Here is a 24,001-nt window from a genome sequence, read left to right as displayed (position 1 = left end):
GGCATGTCATGGCTTATAGCTGCAAGGAAACCTGACTGAGTTTTAAATCAGTCTGTTTTGTAAAACACATGCTGAAAAACCGATTAAACTGTGCACATCCCCATGTCTTTTTACACTCTCTCAGAAATACATTCTGTAGTTTTAAAACCCTCGTCACACATCTGCTCTCAGATGGATGTTTTTAAGTTGCTGCCAAAACCTTTTCTGGAATTGGTAAATTTAAACTGAATTATTTGAAAATGGAACATTTGAATATAAATTCTTTGGTTTTATTTTTGAATATCTTCTTTGTTCAACATTGATCCTTACTAGCAGTGAGAGAACACCACTGATGAAGAATGAAAGGAATCAGTTCTCCCTGACTGCAAAGGCAGTAGTCGTGATGCATGAATTTGTAGGTGGTGGTGTTTCCTTAGAGCACTTTTAGTACTGGGAGAGCTGAAAATCTGGAGTTGTCTGTTTGAGTCTGAAACTCTTCCTTCTCCTTCAGGAAGAAGTGGAGGCCTTTCTGGATTATAGTGGAAGTGAAGAGGAATTTGATCCAAGCACCCTTCCAGATCCTGATAAATACAGAGGCTCTGACCAAGAGGCTGATCTGAATACTGAAGACAGCGATGGGTATGTTTACTAACTTAAAGCACATTTTATTTTCCATTTTCCCTTCCCAGAAAAAAGATGCAACGATATTAGAGTGTATCTGTAAAATGCCTTAGCTCAGCTTTCATCAAAAGAAATACAGCAGAGGTGCTGTATATATTTCTTGTTTTGCCAAAGGTCATTTCTCACATTCATTTGGAGATGTTTCTACTTTTGAATGCTGCTTTGTTTAGATGTTGTAACAGGAACATATTTTAAAGGGTTTTTGAATGCTCCCAAGACTTCCCCTTTGAGTTTTTTTGGCTGAGCAGGTGCTGAACACAAATTAGCTCTTATGAGTTTAGCCTAAGCAACCTCATTTATTTAGCCATGTTAGCTTTAGGATTATGAGTCAGTGTCAGAGGGATCTCAATGAGAATATTCAAACAAAAAAATGTTTGACTAATTCCCTGGAGTTCATTGTGAAGCGCAGAAATACATTTCTGTACCGTCACATCACGAATTTTATCTGAAAAGAAAACGAAGTCATATTAAAGTCATAAAGTATATTGGGAATATATGTAATAAATGTGTTTAAGATGAAGCATGTGAGGAACAGAGAGATTCAGTGTCATTTGGAATAGTTAGCAATACAAATGAAGTTGAGTCTGACCAGAAACATATGCTATGGAATTAACTCTGGGTTAAAAAATATAGTAAATTCAGAATACACCTCTACCTCGATATAACGCTGTCCTTGGGAGCCAAAAAATCTTACCGCGTTATAGGTGAAACCATGTTATATTGAATTTACTTTGATCCACCAGAGTGCGCAGCCCTGTCCACGCAGAGCACTCTGGTGGATCCAAATTTGTATTATATCAGGTGGTGGTATATCGAGGTAGCAGTGAAGTTCCCTGAAGTATTTTTAAAATATACTTTTTATTCTGAGAGATAATGGTACAGGTTGGAAAGTGGTGAGGACCCACAGTGTGTAATGTTAGCTTACTGCATTTCTTCAGTACACATATTGTAGGATTGCCAGAAGATCCTGGCTGAAACCCTGGCCCCCATTTAATTCATTGTGGGTTTTACCATTGACTTCAGTGGGGTCAGGATTTCATACCCTGTGTTTCTTTGGTAAACAGAGGAGGTCCTTTGTTATAGGCTTTGATACATCCTGAAATCATGACAGTGGTACTTGGTGCATTAGACTGGAAGGTAGATGTTTTATTTTGCCCCCTTTGACTCAACAAGAACTTGTAGTTGTCAGTTGTATAAGTATCTTTTGCCTTCAGGTCTCAATCAGTTAAAATTACCTAGGCTAGATTGTTGCTAATCCTAATGTGGCTTCAAGGAAGGGAGAGAATAGAGGTAGTGGTTAGGGCTACCCAGAACTTGACTCTGGATTACTACAAACAAGCCGGTAGCATGACTTTCCCCACCAATATGCTGGCCTATAGAACTGGCCGGGCATCAGTGGGAGGGAAAGGAAGCTTGCATCCTTTTCTGAGATACAGTAAATTACTTCTTCCCATTAACTCTGAATCAGTTTCTTCCTGGTTTTACCCTCCGGCCTGATGCAGCACCTTGCCACCTCCTACTCAGGGCTGAGTGTGGAGACTCAATCTAGCCTTCTGAGAATTAGCAGAATACATAAAAGGAGACCCACAAAAAAAAACCTAACCATTTAAATAAAATCCTCTAGTACAGGGGTGGGCAAACTATGGCCCGCCAGACATTTTAATCTGGCCCTCGAGCTTCCGCTGGGGAGCAGGGTCTGGAGCTTGCCCCATTCCAGCGCTCCTGCCAGGGAGCAGGGTCGGGGGCCACTCCACGTGGCTCCTGGAATCAGCAGCATGGCCCCTCTCCAGTCCCTACACAGGGACAGCCAAGGGGCTCCGCTCTGCACACTGCCCCCGCCCCAAGCACCACCCCCACAGCTCCCATTGGCCAGGAACCACAACCAATGGAGCTGCAGGGGCAGTGTCTGTGGATGGGGCAGTGTGCAGAGCCACCTGGCCATGCCTGCGTGTAGGAGCCATAGGGGAGCCATGCCGCTGCTTCCAGGAGCAACTTGAGGTAAACGCTGCCTGGAGCCTGCACTCCTGAGCCTCTCCCCGCATGCCAGCCCCCTTCCCGCACACTTGATCCTCCTCACGCCCTCTAAGCCCCTCAGTCCCAACCCAGAGCATCCTCCTGTACCCTAAACCTCTCATCGCCTGCCCCACCCCAGAGCCCGCACCCCCAGCCCAGAACCCCCTCCCGCACCCTGAACCCCTCATTTCTGGCCCCACCCCAAAGCCCACACCCCCAACCAGTGCCCTCACCCCCTCCCACATCACAGCCCCACTTTTGTGAGCATTCATAGCCCACCATACAATTTTTATTCCCATATGTGGCCCTCAGGCCAAAAAGTTTGCCCACCTCTGCTCTAGTATGCGCTGAGCTTCTGTGATAGCTTGGGTCAGCCCATGGTAGGGATAGGGGAGTGATTTTATTCTAATAATAGTCTGTCTCCTCCTCTTGACCCAACTGTGGGGGCGCTTAGCACATATTGGAGGAGTTTTGTTAAAATGATTAGCAAGCTGACTTTAATGTATTAGTAGAGACTCAGACATCCAGGTATACTGGACGAATGCATCTACTAGAGGTTGATTGCTTAGAGCTGAAGCAGCTAAGTGTGACAAAACTCTCTTTCTTAAGCTCCTCTTAAATGTCTAGTTAGCACAGGGATCTCCTAACGACCACTGATGAATGGATTGATGGTTGGTTGGTTTTTGTTTTGTTTTTTGCATACTTACTGTAGGGGAAAGGCAATAGGCGTAAGGACACATTTCAACTTCGATTCATATACGGCTTTCTTGTTTAAGCAATACTTAGTATGTGTTTAACAATTTTCTGTTGCATTTCACTAGTTAAAATTTTGTGTTATCTTTTAGCTGGTAAAGGCTGACTTGGCAAAGTCTTGATCTATTGTATAAGAATATTTTTAGAGGATTTTGACAGTCAATTTAAAAATCAGTCTTCACTCTGGAGCGCTAAAATGACCGTAAAAGGGATTAGAGAGAGCCTCTTTCTCTGTTGTTTTATGTTTTCTTTACTTTGTGTACCTGACAGCACTTCTCCCTAGTCAGCTAGTCCGTAGTTCTGCAAATACAGCAACTCCTCACTTAACATTGTAGTTATGTTCCTGAAAAATGCAACTTTATGCCGTTAAAACGATGTTAAACTAATCCAATTTCCCCATAAGAATTCATGTAAATGAGAGGGTTAGGTTTCAGGGAAAATTTTTTGCCATTATATACATATACAGTATAAGTTTTAAACAATTTTAAACAAACAGTTTAATATTGTACACAGCAATGAATGATTGTGAAGGCAGTGAAGTCAGAGGGTGGAATATTTCCCAGGGAATGTCTTGCTGCTAAGTGATAAACTAGCCCTTGGCTGAGCTCTCAAGGGTTAATACGCTGTTGTCCATGTAGCCTCACACTCTACAAGGCAGCATGGACTGAGGCAGGAGGGAGGAAACACAATAAATGTAGGGCAGTAGCTGCAGACACTTCACTGCAAAAACTGAACATGATGATGATGATGAGCCCGTGCTATCCAGCTGGAGCACACCACTCCCTCCTCCTGACAGCAGATGCACGGCTGCACAGGTGCTGACTTTCCAAAGGGCTAGGGGGTGTGTGCATGAGTGAAAGAGAGAGAGACATGCATTACCCCTTTAAGGACGCTGACCCCACTTCAGGCACGTTGCCCTTTTAAACAGATCAGCCAGTTCAGACAGGACGCAACAGCTTCCAGCAAGCTCCGTCCATTCTGTCCCTGAGCCTTGTCCCCCTCCTCTGGTTTGTGGAGAGTGGGGCAGGAGCAGGGGGACATCCTGATATCAGCATCCCTCTTCCGCCCGCCCCCCCAAGCAAGCAGGAAGCTCCGGGGAGGAGCTCCAAGGCAGAGGGCAGGTCAGGAGCAGCAAGGTAGTGTGGGGAGGGCCACCTGAACTGCTGCTGGGCAGCTGCCAAGCCACATTCCTTATAAGGAATTTAGGGGAGCTGATGCCAGCCCCCTTGGTTCTAATCCCCATGAGGAGGGGCTACTCTTCCAGAGAATCTTGCAAGCACTGGACAAAGCAGGTAGCTGCCAAACGACATTATAAGGGAGCATTGCACAACTTTAAACAAGCATGTTCCCTAATCGATCAGCAACGAAACAACATTAACCGGGACGACTTCAAGTGAAGAGTTGTTGTATATAAGCTTGCAAATAGAGTAGATCCAATGAGCTGGATCCTCAGCTGGCATAAATCAGCATAGATCCATTGGAATCAACAGCTGATGATCTGGCCCACCAAGTTCAACATGAGCACTTGTATTTAAAATTAAGCACATGGATGAGTCTTTGCTGGATTGGGGCCTTGGTCATTTGGCCTTGTGTGGTTCCTTTTACACACAAGATGGAAAAGAAGCTTAAAACAGGGAAACTTAATTTTAAGACCACAGAAATGTTTTTGGAATCTAGTCATGTTGAAAGTTGATTAGTCTGTAAAAGTCATATTTCAAGTTTCAAGTAAGTTTGATTTTTAGCTGGGCACCACATGCCTCTTTATGTTCCTTTCCTATCTAAGCTAATACATATTTGAAATTCTTACCAAGTAATAAAAAGATGATTAGTCCAAATTATATGTTTGAAAGTTTATTAGCAAGTCAAATTTAAATTCTTACAATTATTCAGTTCCTGTAACCGTGTCCCTTCCAGAGGAATTTGTACAATATAAATTCAGTTGTTACTGTAGCTTTCACATGCAAAAGCGCATCATGAACGGAAAAAAATTGCCAGTTCCTTATGTTCATGTTTATTTTTGCCATGAAAACCCCACCGACCGTTAAAATTGAGGGAGTTTTAGCTTTATTTTTGTTATTGCAAAGTTGACTAGCTCAGTTTTCCTAACTTGAGTAAAAGGTTTTGTGTGTGAACTTATCGTGTTGTCAGTTCTGTGCCATGGGAATTATAATCTGCTGGGCTGTGTTTTGCTGTCAGTTCTGGGGTTTAAACTTTCCATGGCTAGCAGCAGGACATTCTCAGTGGAGCAACCATGCCTCAGGAACCTGCTGTCATGGGACTCCATCAGAATCAGAATTTGGCATGCTTCAGAGCACAGTGTAAGACCCTTTTGTTAGCCAGACTTTTCATAGACTTTACAGTGAGATGGTACTAAAAGTACTTGCCAAAGGGGTTAAAAAAAGTTTGTATCCATTTTTTGCTTCTTTATGATTTTATGAATAAGGCCGGATTCTTTTTTCTTTCACTGTAGAAATATCGTGAAAATCGTCTTGTCTTTGTGTTTACCAGACGATTAGAGAAGTGGAGTGCAAGCTTCCTCAGCAATAACTGCAAAGGCAGGAGTGCTGAGTCTTTACGAAAATAAATAAATAATATTATATTCTCCAAAGTTTTCCCCAGTCGTTTGAGCTGAATAGGTGTTAACGAAGACAAACCAACGCTACAGGGTTAAATAGTATAGCTAAAGATGATCTTAGAGACACTCATGAGAAAGAAGCAGCAGCATTTGGACACTGCCGTGATGGTGAGGGGGAGGAGAGGAGGCAAGAGCCTGTGAAGAAGTCGGATTCCCCCTGCGCGCGTGCGCACACATGTGTCATGGAGTCTGGATACTGGGGTGATCATGCTGTCCATGACAGAGAAAGAGGGGAGTCAGAAAGGCTTGAGAGGGAAGACTTCTCCACACAATGTGCAGTCAACCTGTGGAACTCGTTAGTGAATGTTGTGAATGTCAAAAATATAACAGAGTTCAAAAAAGAGTTAGATAAGTTTGTGGAGAATAGATCCATCAATGGCTCTTAGCAAAGATGGTCAGGGACACCACCCCAGGCTCTGGGTGTCCCTAAATCTTTGACTGCCAGAAGCTGGGACTGGATGACAGATGATGGTTGCCTTTTCTGTTCATTCCTTCTGAAACACCTGGCATTGGTCACTATAGGAGGACAAGATACTGGGCTGGATGGACCATTTGTCTGACCCAGTGTGGCAGTTCTTATGTTCCTATGAGAGAATTCAGTTTTGGCCATGTTTCAGTTTTAGCTGGTTGTGAGACATCCAGAGAGAGAGATCAGAGAGAGAAGCCCAGGTTAAGGATTAGAGTGAGAGAGAGAGAGAGATCAGGACTGAACAGATAGATTTAAGAGTCAGTGGTGTAAAGATGGAATTGAAGCCAGGTGAGTGGCAAAAATCACCCAATGTATGCGGAAGAGAAAGAAAGAAATGAGCTGTGGGTGGAGCCCTGGGGTATTCCAAGAAAGAATAGGAGGGAAGAAGAGGGCAGGGATGACCCACTAAGGAGATGCTGAGAGGTAGGAGTAGAACCTGGAGAAGCCAGAGCCATAAAATCCAAGGAAGAACAAGATTTCAAGGCGTGTCTGAATGGACAGTATTAAAGTAACTAACCCATCAAGAGTGGAGTTGGGGTCTGAGACTTGGTTCTGAGGAAGTCATTGAGAGGCCTTGATGAGGGCAGTTTCAGTGAAGTGGAGAAGGGAGAAGCCAGATTGAAGGGCCAAATCAAGGGTGGAGCTTGAAAAGAGGAACTCAGGGAAGCATCTATAGTTGGACTGTACAATAAGCTTAGAGGTAAAGGCAGGAGGGACACAGGTGGTAGCTGAAGAGGTGGGTGGGATCAAGGATTTTGAGGATGTGGAGAGTCGATGCTTGCCTTGTGAGAAGTAACATGGCAGGGAAGGAGTAAAGGAAGTCATGAGGACTGGGGAAAGAGGGCTCCCTGGATAAGTGATTAGAGAAATAGAGCAGGGAAGAAACCTTGGTGTCAGTAACAAAGGGGAAGGGCAAAGGAGGGTCCATTATTGCAACACAAATGCTCAATACATCACCTCGGAAAGTTGATTTAATTACATGGTGAGTTACTTCTGATGCCTGGAACATTTGTCTACTGATTTTATCTAAAACCATATATAGCCAGGCAGTTGCTCATGGTAAGAATCTGACTCTGAAATTAGACAATGCGACTGCATTTTGCCCTTATTCTTTTGAAATTCTGAGATTTATGCCCCAAGTGCTAGAATAAAATAGAAATACCTTAAGCTGTAGCAACTCCTGCTAGCTTTAAAGGAAAACTATCCAGCTGAAATGGCTAATATTCAAAGCATAAGGCTTCATCCTACAACTGTCTTCAAAGATGGATCGTCTGTCCATGGTTTTCAAGTCAAGAAAGGTATTCAATCTTTTCTTTCCCCAACATTTCTTTCACCGGGATGCGGGAGGGGGAGTTGTACAATACACTAGATAATTTGCTTTTGAATAAAATATCCTTCTAACTATACTTCCACCAAAGTAGTAATTAATTACTTCACGCATGTAATATACGATTAATTTTTGTATATCTAGCAACATTCATCAAGTTTGGTTTAAGGCTATCTTAATGTGAATTGTTAATGAAGTGAAAAATTTTCAGTGGGTTGAATAGGGCAGAAAAGAAGCAGCTGGATATCCTAAATATTCATTGCACAGTTAAATTGAATTTCTAATATTTTTAATCCCTCTATCTTTTCAAATAAAAATGTGAGATAGAACAAAGTTGTGATTGGACTTGTTGTTACATTCTGTTAACCGTTTAATATGTAGGACTATTCATCTTTGTTAGCTCCTAGTAGGTCAAAGTGGAATAGATCTCGGAATTGGGAGAGGGGGAAATGGGATGAATAGGTTATACTTGCTGTAAAATCATTAGCTGTATCATTTTTACTGTAGTCAGTCCTGTGCCATGAGCTGACCGCTGTGCTCATAGAGGTCACCATTTAGTGCTGCTGTTATGTATAGCTCTGTTTGCTATGTCAATGACAAGCAAAGTTGCCATTTCTTCCTCCTCCTTTAACACATTAAATCAGGATGCTGTGAGCAATTCTGTTGTCCCACTAGGTTTTATACCGTTCTTGATTAGTCTGTAGTATCTTTTCTTACGGACTAACTGGCCTTTATGCCATGTTGTTCCATCTAAGAGATGTTCCTGTGATATTCTGGAGGAAAGAACTTAGTATGACTGTCATGGTACAATTCCCCACTCTGAACCTTAGCGTCCCAAAAGATGGTACCAGCATGAATTCCTCTGAGCTTAATTACCAGCTTAGAACCTGTAGCGCTGCCACCAACCAGGAATTACAGTGCCTGGTACACTCTGGTCCCCCCAAAACCTGGCCTGGGGACCCCCAAGACCCAGACCCTCTGGATCTTAACACAAGGAAAATAAACCCTTTCCTTCACCGTTGCCTCTCCCAGGCTTCCCCTCCCAGGGCTACCCTGGAAGATCACTGTGTGATTCAAACCCCATGAATCCTGAAACAGAGAGGAAAATGCACCTTCCCCCCTCCTTCTCTCTTCCCCTCCCAGATTCTCCCTGAGAGAGAAAGTAATCCTAACACAGAGAGAAATCAGCCTCTCTCTCCCCCTTCCCTCCTTTCTCCCCACCAATTCCCTGGTGAATCCAGACCCAGTCCCCTGGGGTCTCACACCAGAATACAAAAACAATCAGGTTCTTAAACAAGAAAAGCTTTTAATTAAAGAAAGAAAAAACAGTAAAAATTATCTTTATAAATTTAAAAAAAAATGGAATAGGTACAGGGTCTTTCAGCTATAGACACTGGGAATACCCTCCCAGCCTAAGTATACAAGTACAAATTAAAATCTTTTCAGCCAAATACACATTTGAACTTCTTCCAGCCAAATACACATTTGCAAATAAAGAAAACAACCATAAACCTAACTCGCTTTATCTACCTAGTACTCGCTATTCTGGATCTATAAGAACCTGTATCAGGGAGACTGGAGAGAAACCTGGTTGCACGTCTGGTCCCTCTGAGCCCCCAGAGTGAACAACAACTAAAAGTAACAGCCCAGCACAAAACTTCCCTCCCTCAAGATTTGAAAGTATCCTGTCCTCTGATTGGTCCTCTGGTCAGGTGACAGCCAGGCTCACTGTTCTTGTTAACCCTTTCCAGGCAAAGAGATATGAAGCACTTCTGTTCTATTAACTCTTACTTATCTGTTTATGACAATGACTGTGGTCAGAAAAGCTCTTTAAAATCAGTTTCACGCATCCCAGGTGAGTGCCATAACCACCTGGCTATTAGCTATTCTAGAGTGAATCACCTGCAGTCCTTCCTGTTGGAACTGTTCTTCTTTGTATAATGGGATGCGGGAGACCTGGATTCAAATTCCTGCTCGAAATAAGGCACAATGGGGCATTGAACTTGGGTTTCCTACAGCCTAGATGCCCTCACTAACAAGCTACTTGCTATTTCTCAGGTGAGTCTTTTTCTCTTTCTCTTTCTCTCTCTGGTAATGACCCAGAAATGCCATCCTGGACCTGAAAAAAATCTTTCTGTTGAAAGTTTAACTGAAACTGACTATCTCCCCACAAAAAGTTCCAGTTTTGACAAATCGGCATTTTCTAGCACAAAACTGTTTTTGTTGAAAACTTCCCAACCAGCTCAAGGGGGAGAGAAAGGGGGGAGGGGTCATAGGAAGTCATGACTCAAGGCCTAAGTAAGTGACATACTTGTAGTGAATTTACTGTGGAACATCTGTGTATTGAGATAATAGGTATGAATCCAATAATTTTTTATCATCATCTCCTAGAACTGGAAGGGACCTTGAAAGGTCATTTAGTCCAGCCCCCTGCCTTCACTAGCAGGGCCAAGTACTGATTTTTGCCTCAGATCCCTAAGTGGCCCCCTCAAGGATTGAACTCTCAGCCCTGCGTTTAGCAGGCCAATGCTCAAAGCACTGAGCTATCCCTCCCCCCCATGCTATTACTGCTGCATTAGTAAGGCCAATATTCAAATACTAAGTCCCTTTCCTTTAAAAAAAGAAGTTGAAAAATTGGAAGGGATTTAAAAAAGAGGCACAACACTGATGTAAGATCTGGAAAACATGCCTTCTAGTGAGAGACTAATTATCAGTGCATTAAGTCTATCCTAGAGAAGGTTAAGAGGTGACTTAATTATGATTTAGAAATAGCTACTCGGGGAGAAGATTTTTGTTAGTAGAAAGCTATCTAATTTAGCAGACAAAGGCACAAAAAGATGCAGTGATTTTAATCTGAAGCAGGATAAATTCAGACTAGAAATAAGGAGTGGGTTTGTTTTGTTTAATCGAGAAGGTAGTTAATCATTGGAACAATCTCTTTCTAGCTAGAAACAAGGTGGATTTTCCATTGGTTGAAATCATTAAATCAAGATTGATCAATTTCTAAAAGATAAGCTGTAGCTCAACCCAAAGATATGGGCTGGATGAAGGAATCTTAGTGAAATTCTATGGCCTTTGTTATCAAGGAGGTCAGACTAGATGATCATAATGGATCCTTCCGGCCTTAAGCATGTGAAACTGAAAGTGTACCTAAACAAGAGAGCCATACAATACCTGAATCAGCTGTAAGTGAAAGGAGGACGTATGGTTTTATAATAAGATTAAAATATTAACTGACTTGGTGTCTCAACGGGAGATACAAGGAGCATCTGAAACAGATGGTACTGCACGGTTTAAAAATATGGAGAGGAGACCAAGATTTGAAGCCTGGTGTCAAACTAAGCAGATAAGGAGTAAATGTGTTTGAATGTCAGAGACAGGATGGATCCATTTTATGGAAAAATTTTAAACACACTGGGCAGTAAGTTGTTGATATTTGTAGTTCATACCAAACGGGGTAGGAAAAACAGCCAATACCCAAGAAAGGGTAATATAATTCACAGTGATATAAATAGATGGGAAGCACAGGCAGTATGTAGTGTCCTATCAACTTTCATTGCAAATACTTATTTCAAGTTTTATTTTCATAAGTCTTTGAAAATAATGCTGCTAATACTGTAAGACTTAAATTTCATTGTATAGTACCTTCCTTCTGAGGAACTAGAAATTCTTTACAAACATGAATGAATACTTGCAACACTCATTCTCCCCATTTAACAGATAGGGAAACTGGAATGGAGGTTGTGACTTACAAAGAGAAACTATTGGGTGTAGAACCCAGGTCTTCTGATTCCCATTTCAGTACTCTCATGGCCACTAAACACTGCCTCCATGTAAGGCCAATAGTGGATAAAATTGTAAAATTTTTGAATAATGCATAAAGTGAAGGGAAACTTAGTAATGCAAGAAAAGAAGAATTAAATGTAGAATGTCTGAGTAAGTTGTTCATGCAAAGTTATGGAAGCCTCTGGGGGCCTTGGAAATTTATTTTTTAAATTAAAGCAAGTACTTTGGGGATATAACCACCCTACCCAGGCCATTTGAATGAACTACTAAATATAAATACAAAAGGAGAAACACAAAAGGGCTGAGTCGTTAGGAAACTTAGAGTGAATTTAATTGCACATAAAGTACTTAATAAACTAAACGAACAGCAGCACCTAAGGCAACAAGCAGAACAAGTAACCTAAGAAGTACAAAAAGTGAATTGGTTCAGGTATTAAGGAAGGAGAGATTGCGGGCACAGTCAGCGTAGAGGTTAGAGCACAGTGGTTATCTCCACTATCAAATCCTCTTTAATACTTCCAGTATAATGGAGAGAAACATTTAACAGCTTGTTTTGTTCTGTGTTCTCCTCCATTTTATTTTTTTCTTCTTCCAGACTATAATAATTCTACTTTAGAACAGACGCATCCTGTCCTTTGGTTTCAGTGCCATTACATTTATAATGAAATACAAGTAGATTAATCTTCTCTTTTTCTTCAGTTACTTTTGTAAATCTAGTTTTAGAACAGTTTTGATTTACATCAGTGTAATGGCCAGTAAAGAGAATAACACAACACAATATGTTTTCATTATCATTGCTATGTGCTGTAGAATTCTGACAGTAAGTTGGAAAGAAGCTGCACTGGGCTGTATGGAAGGGACTGCAGTAATTAATCTTCATTAGAGTTGTTGCCATCACCTTGTAAATTAAAATTTATTATATGGAAGAAAGTTTGTGGCACAACATGTTTGATTAGCAAAATGCCAATACTTAAGGGATACATTATTCTTAAATATTCTGAATTATTTTTTATGTGCAGATTCATTCATTATTAACTGAAGTTTCTTTAGGAAAGTTGAACTGCCAAACATGCTGGAATTACACAGCAGCTTGTTGGCTGCATTGTGTTTACATGGGCAAGATTTCAGTGTAGCGCTGGTAAACGCAGCCTGCAAGAAATACTATAGCAAATGTAAATACGTACAATAGAGGTTTCTATCTGAGGCTCTCAAAGCATCATATAAACATTATTATTTAAGTAATGACAATGTGCTTGAAGCTGCACATGGCCTTTTATTTCAACCCAGGGGCGACTCCAGGCACTGGGGCGGCAAGCCGCGGGGGGACAGTGTGCCGGTCGCTGTGAGGGCAGCAGTCAGGCAGCCTTCAGCGGCATGGCTGCAAGAGGTCCGACGGTACCGCGGCTTCGGCGAAAATTTGGTGGCGGGTGCCGAAGGCGCGGGACCGGCAGATCACCTGCAGAAACACCACCGCAAGGCTGCCTGACTGCTGTGCTTGGGGCGGCAAAAAACATAGAGCCTCCCTGTTTCAAACAGTCTCTCCTCAAAGCTGTTACAGTCTAAAGAATAGACTTTGAGTTGACAAGACATACTTAGAAGCCTGAAGAAGTTCATTGCTAGCAATTAAAAAAATCAAGTAATTTCTTGTAGCTATCACCCCATAACATCTTTGGGAAGTAAGTAGCAGTTTCCTCCATTTTACAGGTGGTTAAACTGAGATCCAGAACATTACTTGCCCAAGATTGCACAGTGAATTACCATCAGAATTAGAATCCCACCTTCTTGGGTTCCAGTCTCTTGTGCTAGCAGTCATGTCAAAGATGTATTTATAAGATGTGTGATTATGCATGTGCAGCAAAAGTGATATATAAAGTGAAAACACCTGTTTTGTTGTGTTTGGGTTAACATGGGTATAAATGGTGGCCCACAGGAATTATGGTGCACTTCGCTGAAATCTGCTGTTACTACCTTGCTGCTCATGCAGATGTAACCACTCAGAGTAAATTAGGCCATCAGGCACGTGAAGCTGTGTGATAATTCAGGCTGCTGCAGCAGTGAAGAGCTAAACTGTCCCGGATAGCACAAAGGAAGACGGCAATCCAGCTGCACGTGCCACTTTCCAAATGTTATAAAGGGATATTGGCCTGAGTGTTCTTCCTTATGAGTCGTGCCGTTTACTGAACAGATCACCTTACTTCGTTCCATGTTTTTTTAATATTCCTGCATTAAAAATACCTGTTTGAGATTCTCTGCATCCATTTCTCTCAGAAGCGTCTCTATGCTTCTTCATGACCTCATCCCAACTTGCTTCCCATGTTAGATTCCCTCCTTGTTCATCTGCCTTTCACCATACCTACTCTCTGTCTCAGGGGTGGGCAAACTTTTTGGCCCAAGGGCCACATTGGGGTTGCAAAACTGTATGGAGGGCTGGGTAGGGAAGGCTATGCCTCCCCGAACAGCCTGGTCCCTGCCGCCTATCCAACCTATCCCACTTCCCATCCCCTGACTGCCCACCTCAGTGCCCCCCACCCATCCAACTCCCCTGCTCCAAGTCCCCTGACTGCTCTGACTCCTATCCACACCCCTGCCCCTTGACAGGCTCCCCAGGACCCCATACCTATCCAACCCCCTGTTCCCCTGACTGCCCCCCAGAACCTCCGCCCTATCCATCCACTCCCTGCTCCCTGTCCCCTGACTGCCCCCTGGGACCCTTCGCCCCTTATCCAACCCGCCGGCCCCTGCCCACTTACCATGCCACTCGGAGCAGCATGTTTAGCAGCCGCACTGCTCAGCTGGAGCCAGACACTCTGCTGCACTGCTCGGCAGAAGTGTGCAAACCCACCGCCCAGAGCACTGCCCGTGCGGCGGCGTGGCTGCAGAGGAGGGAGACAGCTGGGGACGGGATGGGGACTAGCAGATGTGGCCCACGGACCGTAGTTTGCCCACTTCTGCTCTATCATGACTGGAGTTAAGGCCAAACATATTGGCTGTTGAAATGCATGTACTTTTATTTATTTATTTATTTGCAACATTTTCCATTAACTTAGCAACATGCCTCTTCAGTAACAATAAGAAACAGTTTGACTCAAGAATAACCTTCCCACAAAGCTTTTGGTGAAAAGCCTTGTTTGGGTGTTTTGGATTATACAGAGACTGGAAAACTTACAGTTCCGTTTAAAATGTGTTATACAGTTAAGTTTTCTAGGTAACAAGATCTAGGTCTAATCATAGAATCAGGTGTTTGTCTAACCTGCTCTTAAAAATCTCCAGGGATGGAGATTCCACAACCTCCCTGGCAATTTATTTCAGTGCTTAACCACCCTGACAATTAGGAAGTTTTTCCTAATGACCAACCTAAATTCTCTTGCTGCAATTTAAGACCATTGCTTCTTGTCCTGTCCTCAGAGGTTAAGAAAAACAATTTTTCTCCCTCTTCCTTGTAATAACCTTTACCTACTTGAAAACTGTTATCATGTCCCCTCTTAGTCTTCTCTTTTCCAGGCTAAACAAACCCCATTTTTTTCAACCTTCCCTCATAGTTCATGTTTTTTTAGGCCTTCAGTCATTTTTGTTGCTCTTCTCTGGACTCTCTCCAGTTTGTCCACATCCTTCCTGAAATGTGGCGCCCAGAACTGTACTCCAGTTGAGGCCTAATCAGCACGGAGTAGAGCAGAAGAATTACTTCTCGTGTCTTGCTTACAACGCTCCTGCTAATACGTCCCAGAATGATGTTTGCTATTTTTGCAACAGTGTTACACTGTTGACTCATATTTAGCTTGTGGTCCACTATGACCCACAGGTCCCTTTCTGCAGTACTCTTTCCTAGGCAGTCATTTCCTATTTTGTATGTGTACAACTGATTGTTCCTTCCTAGGTGGAGTACTTTGCATTTGTCTTTATTGAATTTCATTCTTTTTACTTCAGACCATTTCTCCAGTCTGTCAAGATCATTTTGAATTTCAATCCTATCTTCCAAAGCACCTGCAACCCCTCCCAGCTCGGTATCATCTGCAAAATTTATAAGTGTACTCTCTGTGCCATTATCTAAATCATTGATTAAGATATTGAATAGAACTGCATCCAGAACTGATCCTTGCAGGACCCCACTCCAATGGTGTCTCCATCTCCAGTTTGAGGTGGGGGGGGGGCTGTATTTATTATAAGCCAGCTGCTTCTTACATTGTATTATTTCTTCTTTGTTTTAATTACTATGATTGTTTTGAACTAGCATCCTAGATGCACTATCAGTCAATTATGAAAGCAGCTGAGGTTTCAAAGCCTATTCAAGTGTTGAAAATAATAGACAAAGCAGCTAAGATTATTTTCATTTAATTAGGCTTTTAGTCTTACTCTTTTTTAAATGAATTCCCATAAACTGTGCTAAGCATACAATAGGTTCCTTGGAAAACTTTTGCAATTGACATTAGAATGAGTACATATACTGTCAACGTATGTTGTTTAGCGTTTATATAGCACCCAAAGTATACTAAGGGCTGCATGGAGAACTAGGACAAGATCCTTGCCCCCAAGAAGCTATAAACTAGGTATCAGTAGCAAACAGCTTAAAGGGACATCTGCAAGGTTGACAGACCCAAAATCACAATAGATCTAAACATATTTTTTTTAAATGTTGTAATCCTGAAAAAAAAAAATCTAACGTGAAAGCTGCAATATTGTTTAACTCCTCTCATTCTCTACTGGGCAGGCAGAAGAAATGTAAGGTTCTTTGTTTGCATAGCATAGGGATACACATGTTTGTGTCATGCATTTCTCTCCCCACTCGCCCCTCTTCTCCTTTTTTCATTTTAATGAATAGGCAGAGGTTGACATCTGCAGTGTCTATTCTCGTCCTTTTTACAAGAACAGAACAGGTAGGCAGACATATGGATCACACACCTGCAATCTCAACACAACGAAGGCAAGACAGGCAGCAAGATAGAAACTTTGTCATTCTCTTTTTACTAAGTTAGAAAAAGGAAGAACATATTGTAATGCTGATCTTTTTCCAGTGGGACCTGTGTTCTGGTGGTGTTTGGCTGTGCCACTGTAGTCATATTTTGAGCTGTCATTTTAATTGTAAACCCTGTTTCTGGAAGGTTTATAATGTAGGCATTTTAATATGCCTGCAATTTGTGCACTTCGCAAAAAGTTAAGATTGGGCTGAAAATCTTGAGTCCAAATTTTGTTACTGCCGGTCCACGTATATCTGATTTGGAAATTCCTTATCCAAAGAGTCTAAAATGCAACTGAGCCTCATATTTTTGCACAGTGTTTGCACATGTGTGCACTGATTAATGGAAGTTACTTAAAGTAAACATTGTAATGAAGCAACCCTTGGAATTGCTGCATCACTAGGAAACACTTAATTCCCTAAATAACCTCTAAAGTAGCCTATGTGATCTACAGTACAGTGTGTGTGCCAAACTGCACTAAAACTGAATAATGGCAAAACATCAACTAAGCGTACACAGAAATCTTTGACTTGTTCATTTTCCCAGATTGTTAACAATGTTTTCTAATGGTCTTCTTTTTGCAGTGACCACTATGCTGGGAACATTGCATGATCAGGTTGCCTGACATTTCCCATTATAAGACCCCATTTTCAACTGTTTATAACGTTGACAACTTTTAGCCAATTCGCCTGTGTTCCTCAGGCTGAAGTATATTGGAAATTTTCAACCAAAACAATTCAGGTGTTTCTGAGAACGAAGATAGGGGAAAATGTATTGTGTGTCCTGTCTCATGTAGTGAGGAGGAGAAAACTGACTGATTCAAATGCAGCAGGGACAAGAGCTAGACCTACGGAGTCTGGGGAGTAGATTGGGGCAAGGAGCCTTGGATGGACATATGAGAAGCCGGAGAGGCTGGTGTCGGGCGGAGGAGAACAAGACTGGGAGTTGGGGTAGGTGAGATGAGAATTGCTGGGCAAGGAGACTGGGAATAGGAGCTGAGGGAGTAGGTTGGGACTGGCTGGAAAAAGTGGTATGCAATCAAGTTATTAAAGACTGTATCATAATACATACACACAAGGGGGCTGAATTACGATTGCATGGGCAACCTTAATTCTGGTATTTCCTTAATTCTGGTATAACTTTTGATTGCTTGATCTTGCATCTTAATGTTACTTTAACACATAGGATTGGGTTGATTGGTTTTTGATATGTAACTTAGAGTTTTCCACCTAGAGTCTTAGTGTGTGGCGAGTCAGTATGTAAATGTACAGTCCTCTAGCCTACCACACACTTACTGGCTGTGTAGACCTTGCTACCGTGCACTGAACTTTGCATAGTATGCGTTGACGTACTGCTGTTTCAAACAGCCATACATCCAAGTGCACTATAGGACTTTTAGTGCACAGTGGCAGGGTCCAAGTGGACACTTAGCACGCAGCAGGCGAGAGCACTGCAGATTTACACTGGCTTGCCACACACTGACTGTATAGACAAGCTCTTTCCTAGGGCCCAAGTGTGATGGATGGTTTACAGAACATAGAAAAGATGTGGTCCTGCCCCCCAGGGCTTTTATCTTAATTTAGATAAGATAGAAGTGTAAAGAAAAACAGGGACAGGAGAAAGGAAGACAAGAGTTACAGGGTGTCTGGTAACCCAGATAGGTTATGTGTTCCTCTGACTGGTCTAAGTAAGTGCATAAGACTTTCCCTCTTTATACGATTCATAATCATTTAGAAACTGAGTGAAATGTGTTCACTTGATTTTGTTGGGAGGAGGTGTACAGCACTAATATTATGGTAGCAAGGCAGGCAGTAGAAGATCTGAAAATTAGAGAGTTTGGACAGAGCAGGGAGATGAAAACAGAAGGAAGTCTGGCAAAGTGTGGTGGGTTGCTGATAAGTAAAAGGAAGAGTAAAGAGAGGTGCAAATTGGTTGAGCTCTGCCCTCCTCTGAACACAGCAGTCAATACTATATGTGCTCCAGGTCTACACCTTTCCTGGGGTTGGGCTCACATAACATCAGCGAGCATAAAACTCTTCTGCCTAAGCTTTCTCCGCAAGCTTGTCTGTTCCTTGGGTTTCTCTGTAGGACTTCAGCTGTCTCACACCCTAGTTACCCATGTCTCAGGGACACTAACTCTACTATCTCCTGGCTGCAGCTAACAGTATCCATCTACCAGCATGAGTCTTAGATTATAAGCTCTTTGGAGAATGGACCATGTCTACCTTTTTTTGTATAGCTCCATGTGGCCCTAGTACAACAGGAGCTGAGGCTTTTAAAAAGCCTTTGCTGAAGTTGCTGATGTCACTGGTGACTACCCATGTGTTTGGATGTCAAGCAGGTGGGTCCTGGAGTCCCTGATGCTGACTCCCTGTTTAGCAGAGGAGAAGGGAAGGATGGACAGGCAAGGCCATTTCCCTGGGGTCCAGGACTCTTCCAGAAGGAGCTGGGGCTTTTTAAAGGTTGGGAGAGGAGGGTGAGCATCTAAACTTGGGTTTTAGTAAGGAAATTATGCACAGAGTGAAATAGTTTTTCTGAAGTACAGTTGTAAGGGAACTATTTGAAGTCAATGTGGATACATAAAAAAGCAGAAAAACTAGGTAAGCCTTGGGTTTTGCAGCTTTAAATCTTGCTGGAAAGGCTGTGTACATGTTTATTACTTTCCTTCCTGAACTTGTCTTTAATATTTGGAATTTATGTCATATGTTAGTAGCAGCAGAGGAAAGAAATCTCAGTTAATGCAAACATTCTGATCTTAATACTTCTCAAAGTGACTGGACATTGCATGAGGCGCTGCATGCAATAACTATATACTTTGTGAGCTGCAATAGCAATGCTCAACTGTGTGAGGGAAGGGAAAGAAGTAAGACATGTGTCATCCTTACCTTGAGTTTTCTGGTGCGATTCTTGCTTTGTCACCACTGAGTTAATGTACAGTTTGCATTTAATATTATTGGGTATTTTAACTGAGCTGGCCAAAAAATGCCAATTGTTGTTTCAGAATTTTTTTTTTTAATTTGGAAAATTTCCCATTAAATGTATTTTATGAAAAACTGAAATCAAAAACCATTTTTAGTTTTTAAAAAAATCATGTTTTAGATTTAAAAACCAAGCATTGTAACAGAAAATCATTTTCCAAAGCCAATTATTTTCTGGTTTTGGTTTTGGTATTTCACTGAAAAACTGAAACATTTCTACCAAAATGAAAATATTTCATGAAAACAATTTTTCTTAAAAATAAAAGTTTCAACTGCATTTCAACCAACTCTAATTTTAACAATAATTTAAAAAAAAATCCGGTTACATGTATGCGTGTTGATGGGTTGGATAGTAAGTGTTTTAAAGCAATAGGGCCATCTATATATACTGGCATTTTGAAATGGTGTGTGGCATATTGACCTGCTAGAACCCAATGGCTTCCCTGAGACTATTTTAGACTCATGCATTTGTTCTTGGTGCATCATGTAGAAACCCCATGTGCTGACTTTCATTAGCTCAGAGAGGATTAGGAAAAAAGTAAGGCGTATCGTACCCAGTGGTTCACAATAAAAGCTGTGCTTTTGTCAGGAGCATTGGCAAAACGTGAAACACGAGAGAGGATTTGTGTGTTTCTTGTATTGAGCTGAAATGTGCTTACATTTTGGAGGTACTTAATGTAATATTGTGGATGCAAATCTCTGAAGTAGACTGTGGTGATTTGAAGACATAAATGGTCCTTGGAGGAAAAACTATGCGAGCTGCACAAAGCCATTTTATTTTCAAGTTCATCTTCTCCATATTTTCTGTGGTTTTTTTAATCATTATTTCCAACCCTAATATTAAATGTGTTGCTATTGCCCCCACTTCCCTGGAGACAGTGCTGCACTCTCCTCCTGATTGCTCTGACTATAAATAATTGTTCTCAGTTGTTATAAAGAACACAGTTTCTGAGCCCCATTAATATAAAATCTTGCCCACGAAATGCCATTATAACTCGCATTTAAAGTGGCTGAAAAATCTGTTGCTGGATAGCTCTGTTCCTCTCATGGCAAAGACCTATGTAGTAGTTTCCAAGGATTTATTTCTAGGGAAAATGTTTTAAAAACATCGAATGGGCCTCAAATGAGATGGGCCCAAATTACCCCTGTAGCCACACTCTGGAATGTTGAGAGAGTTTGGATTTTGCTCTGGATGACAATTCTAACATTGTGACTGTTGTCCAGGTCAACTGACATATCACTGAATCAACTTTTCCAAGTTTTCTAGCACTACAGAATGCAACAAGTATTGTATAAAGCCAGTATTGATTTCTTGATATATTTTAACCAATTAACTACTAAATAAACAACAAAACATTCAATTCTATGTGAAAGAGATTCTAATTTAGACATTCAGAGTTCATTTAATTCCATTGCTATCCTCTTCTGAATAGTAATTTTATGTTTGCCTCTTATCTGGCCATAAATTTGTCTTGTTTAAAATGAATTGTTTGATTGCATGATGATATTGATTGCCACAGTTGTTAAAAAGAGTAATTGATTTGTTTCTGCAGTGAGCTTGAGGAGAAGAACGGAACAAGGAAAAGAAGCAAGAGCAGCAATAATGCAGCAGAAGAATCGCCACTGAGAAGGAAAAAGGCTAAACTTAGCGACGAGCACTCTTTTGTGCCATTAGATACAGGGCTTTCTCTGGCAGAGGATGAAGAGCTTGTACTACATCTGCTCAACAGTCAGAGATAATTATTTTCCCCCAGTTTTTTTCTGCTAGATCATCTTTGCTCTTATGTCAGAAGTGTGCACAAAATCAATCTGGTATTAGGGCAGATGGGTATCTGCAGACATTGATAAATGAGTTTCATGAACAATGGACTTGCCTCAGATCAGATAGTAGGTTATTCTTTTCCATGGCATATATTCAGGATGGTTGGTTTGGGATTATAAAGATTCCCAAGACAATTTTCCAATCTAAATCCTCTGATGACATTTTGTTAGTAGCACATTTATAATTGAAAAGCTCCAGGTTTGAAGTATTTGTTGCATCTTTTTTGTAAAATGTAAGCTTGCTTCGTAACAAAAGCTTAGTGTGCTCCAGTCTGAATTTTTCTTGATTTTTGGCAGGTTTGTAATCTCACAATATAAAGAAAGTGGATTAAAACTATTAAAGAATAAATCTTTTTCCAGGCTCAAATGGTGAACAGCAGATACGACTTATTAAATGAAATGCAGATTTGTTTTTACTGTATTTAGTACACATTTATTTAAAAGCTCCTGACGTTTTTGAAATAAATATGTATATCTCTTTAGCGTCTCCATGAAAACAATTAAACCTTTCCAGCCAGTTCACATTTCCATTATACTTATAATTCTGTCAACTGTGTTGAAACAATCAAAAAAAAAAAAAAAAAGAAAGAAAATTCTGCCAGGGCCAGACAGACAAGGGGACAATGTACTGTCTTCCTAGAGCCAAGACATGAGATGTTATTCTAAGATTGGGTAGGCTTCTGAAGTTGATGGGCAAGGGTCCACTGGTGGTGGTTCATATCTGAATTAATGACATTGAGTCTGGGATGTCTCACAGATGGTAGATCCAAATTTACTGTAGAATGAACAAGCGGTCTTCTCTGAGATCCTTCCAGGTCCACGAAAGAAGGAAGGACAGAACGCACAAAATTCTAGAAGTGAACAGCTGGCTAAGTAGGGGTTGTAGAGTAGAGGGTTTTGATTTTGTGGAACAATGATCCACCTTCTGTGGGAAGAGGGGATGTATAGTTTGGATGGCTTCCACCTCAGTAGAAGAGGAACAAATCTCCTCGACAGGCTGGCTAGATTAGTCAGGAGGATGTTAAACTAATAGCAAAGGGGAAGGATAAAAAGAGGGAAGATATGAGCACTCAGAACAAAGTTGAGATGTAGAGAACAAAATTAATCAAGGAATCAAAGAACATGAGAAGAAATTCTTAAATTGCCTATACATCAATAGTAGGAGCCTGGGTAACAAACAAGAGGAAGTGGAATTGCTCATTTGTAAACATAAATTTGATTTAGTTGGTATTACTGAAATCTGGTGGGATGAGTCCCATGTTTCAAATGTTAAAGTTGATTTAGGGAGGATCAAGTGGGCAAAAGGGGCACTCTGTGTCAAAAATGGCATTGCCTGTTTCCAAGTCACTGGTAACTTGGAAGAGAATGATCTTGAACGTTTATGGCTGAATGTCCACACAGGTATAAAGCACAAGGTGGTGTATGAGTTGATCTCTGCTACAGACCACAAAATCACAGTTATGCACCTGTCTCTAATGTATAGGGAATAAAGCTGTGTGATCATGGGGAGCAGGGGCGGCTCCAGGCCCCAGCATGCCAAGCTCGTGCTTGGGGCGGCAAGCCACGGGGGGCGCTCTGCTGGCGCCATGAGGGCCCCAGGCGTGCCTGCGGGAGGTCCGCCGAAGCCGCAGGACCAGTGGAACCTCCGCAGGCAAGCCGCGGAGGGCAGCCTGCCTTCCGTGCTTGGGGTGGCAAAATGCCTAGAGCCGCCCCTGATGGGGAGACTTCAGTTTGAGTGACACATGCTAGAGGTCTTGTGCTGCCAGTATTAAAACATCCTTAGAAAATTGTCTTCTATAATGTTTAGAAATTCTGTCTCAAAAAGTGTTGCAGCCACCACAGGGGAGTTCTTCATTAGACCTCGTCTTAACAAATAAAGAGAAACTGAATACAGAATTGAACGTTCATGGTAGTTTAGGTACAAATGATCATGCCTTGATCACATTTATAATGTGCAAACTGAATAAAGTCCAGACAAGTAATATATATACATACTGTACTTAGTGTTTACAAAGACTTGTTTCACAAAGCCAAATCAGATGAGAGGAAGAATTTAATCAGAAAACTGTGAATGACAATTGGGAACCATTTAAAGACACATTACTAGAGGCCCACCAAGCCACAATCCCACAACCAAGGGACAATTGTAATGATAGAATTATCAATAATAATGCAGAAAAGGCAGAAGTGTTCAATAAATATTTTTGTTCTGTATTTGGAAAAAGATGAGACTAGAGATATTATAATCTCCTCATGTGGTGATTCCATTCCACTAGTATCTCAGGAAGGATGTTAAACAGCAGTTACTACTTTTAAATAAGCAGATATAGATAACTTGCATCCAAGAATTTTAAAAGAGCTGACTGAAGAGCTCTTTGGATTGTTAATGTTGATTTTCAATAAATCTTAGAGCTCTGGGAAAGTTCTAGAAGACTTGAAGAGAGCTAATGTGCCAATTTTTAGAAAGGGTAAACAGGATAACTTGGGTAATTACAGAGCTGTTAGCCTGACTTCAATCCCAAGCAAGATAATAGAGTGCCCGACATGGGTCTGGGTTAATAAAGAATTAAAGGAGGGTAATATAATTAATGCCAATCAACATGTATT

The 24,001-nt window shown here is 41.5% G+C and overlaps 1 protein-coding gene across 2 annotated transcripts in view; it reads left to right on the top strand.

The window, feature by feature from the left end:
• The window catches only part of DDX10 (DEAD-box helicase 10), a 375,483-nt gene extending 353,565 nt beyond the window's left edge, over positions 1 to 21,918 (top strand). For both annotated transcript variants that reach the window (XM_050927904.1, XM_050927896.1), the window contains exons 17-18: positions 491 to 618; positions 21,127 to 21,918. In XM_050927904.1, the coding sequence (XP_050783861.1) occupies positions 491 to 618; positions 21,127 to 21,313 (315 nt within the window). In that variant the 3' untranslated portion in view covers positions 21,314 to 21,918. The remainder of the gene's footprint in view (positions 1 to 490; positions 619 to 21,126) is intronic.
• Positions 21,919 to 24,001: the final 2,083 nt, after the last annotated feature.

Source organism: Gopherus flavomarginatus, chromosome 1, assembly GCF_025201925.1.
Source record: "Gopherus flavomarginatus isolate rGopFla2 chromosome 1, rGopFla2.mat.asm, whole genome shotgun sequence".
Lineage (NCBI taxonomy): Eukaryota > Metazoa > Chordata > Testudines > Testudinidae > Gopherus > Gopherus flavomarginatus.
The sequence above is the reverse complement of the archived record's forward strand: the minus strand, read 5'-3'. Positions and strand labels throughout refer to the sequence as shown.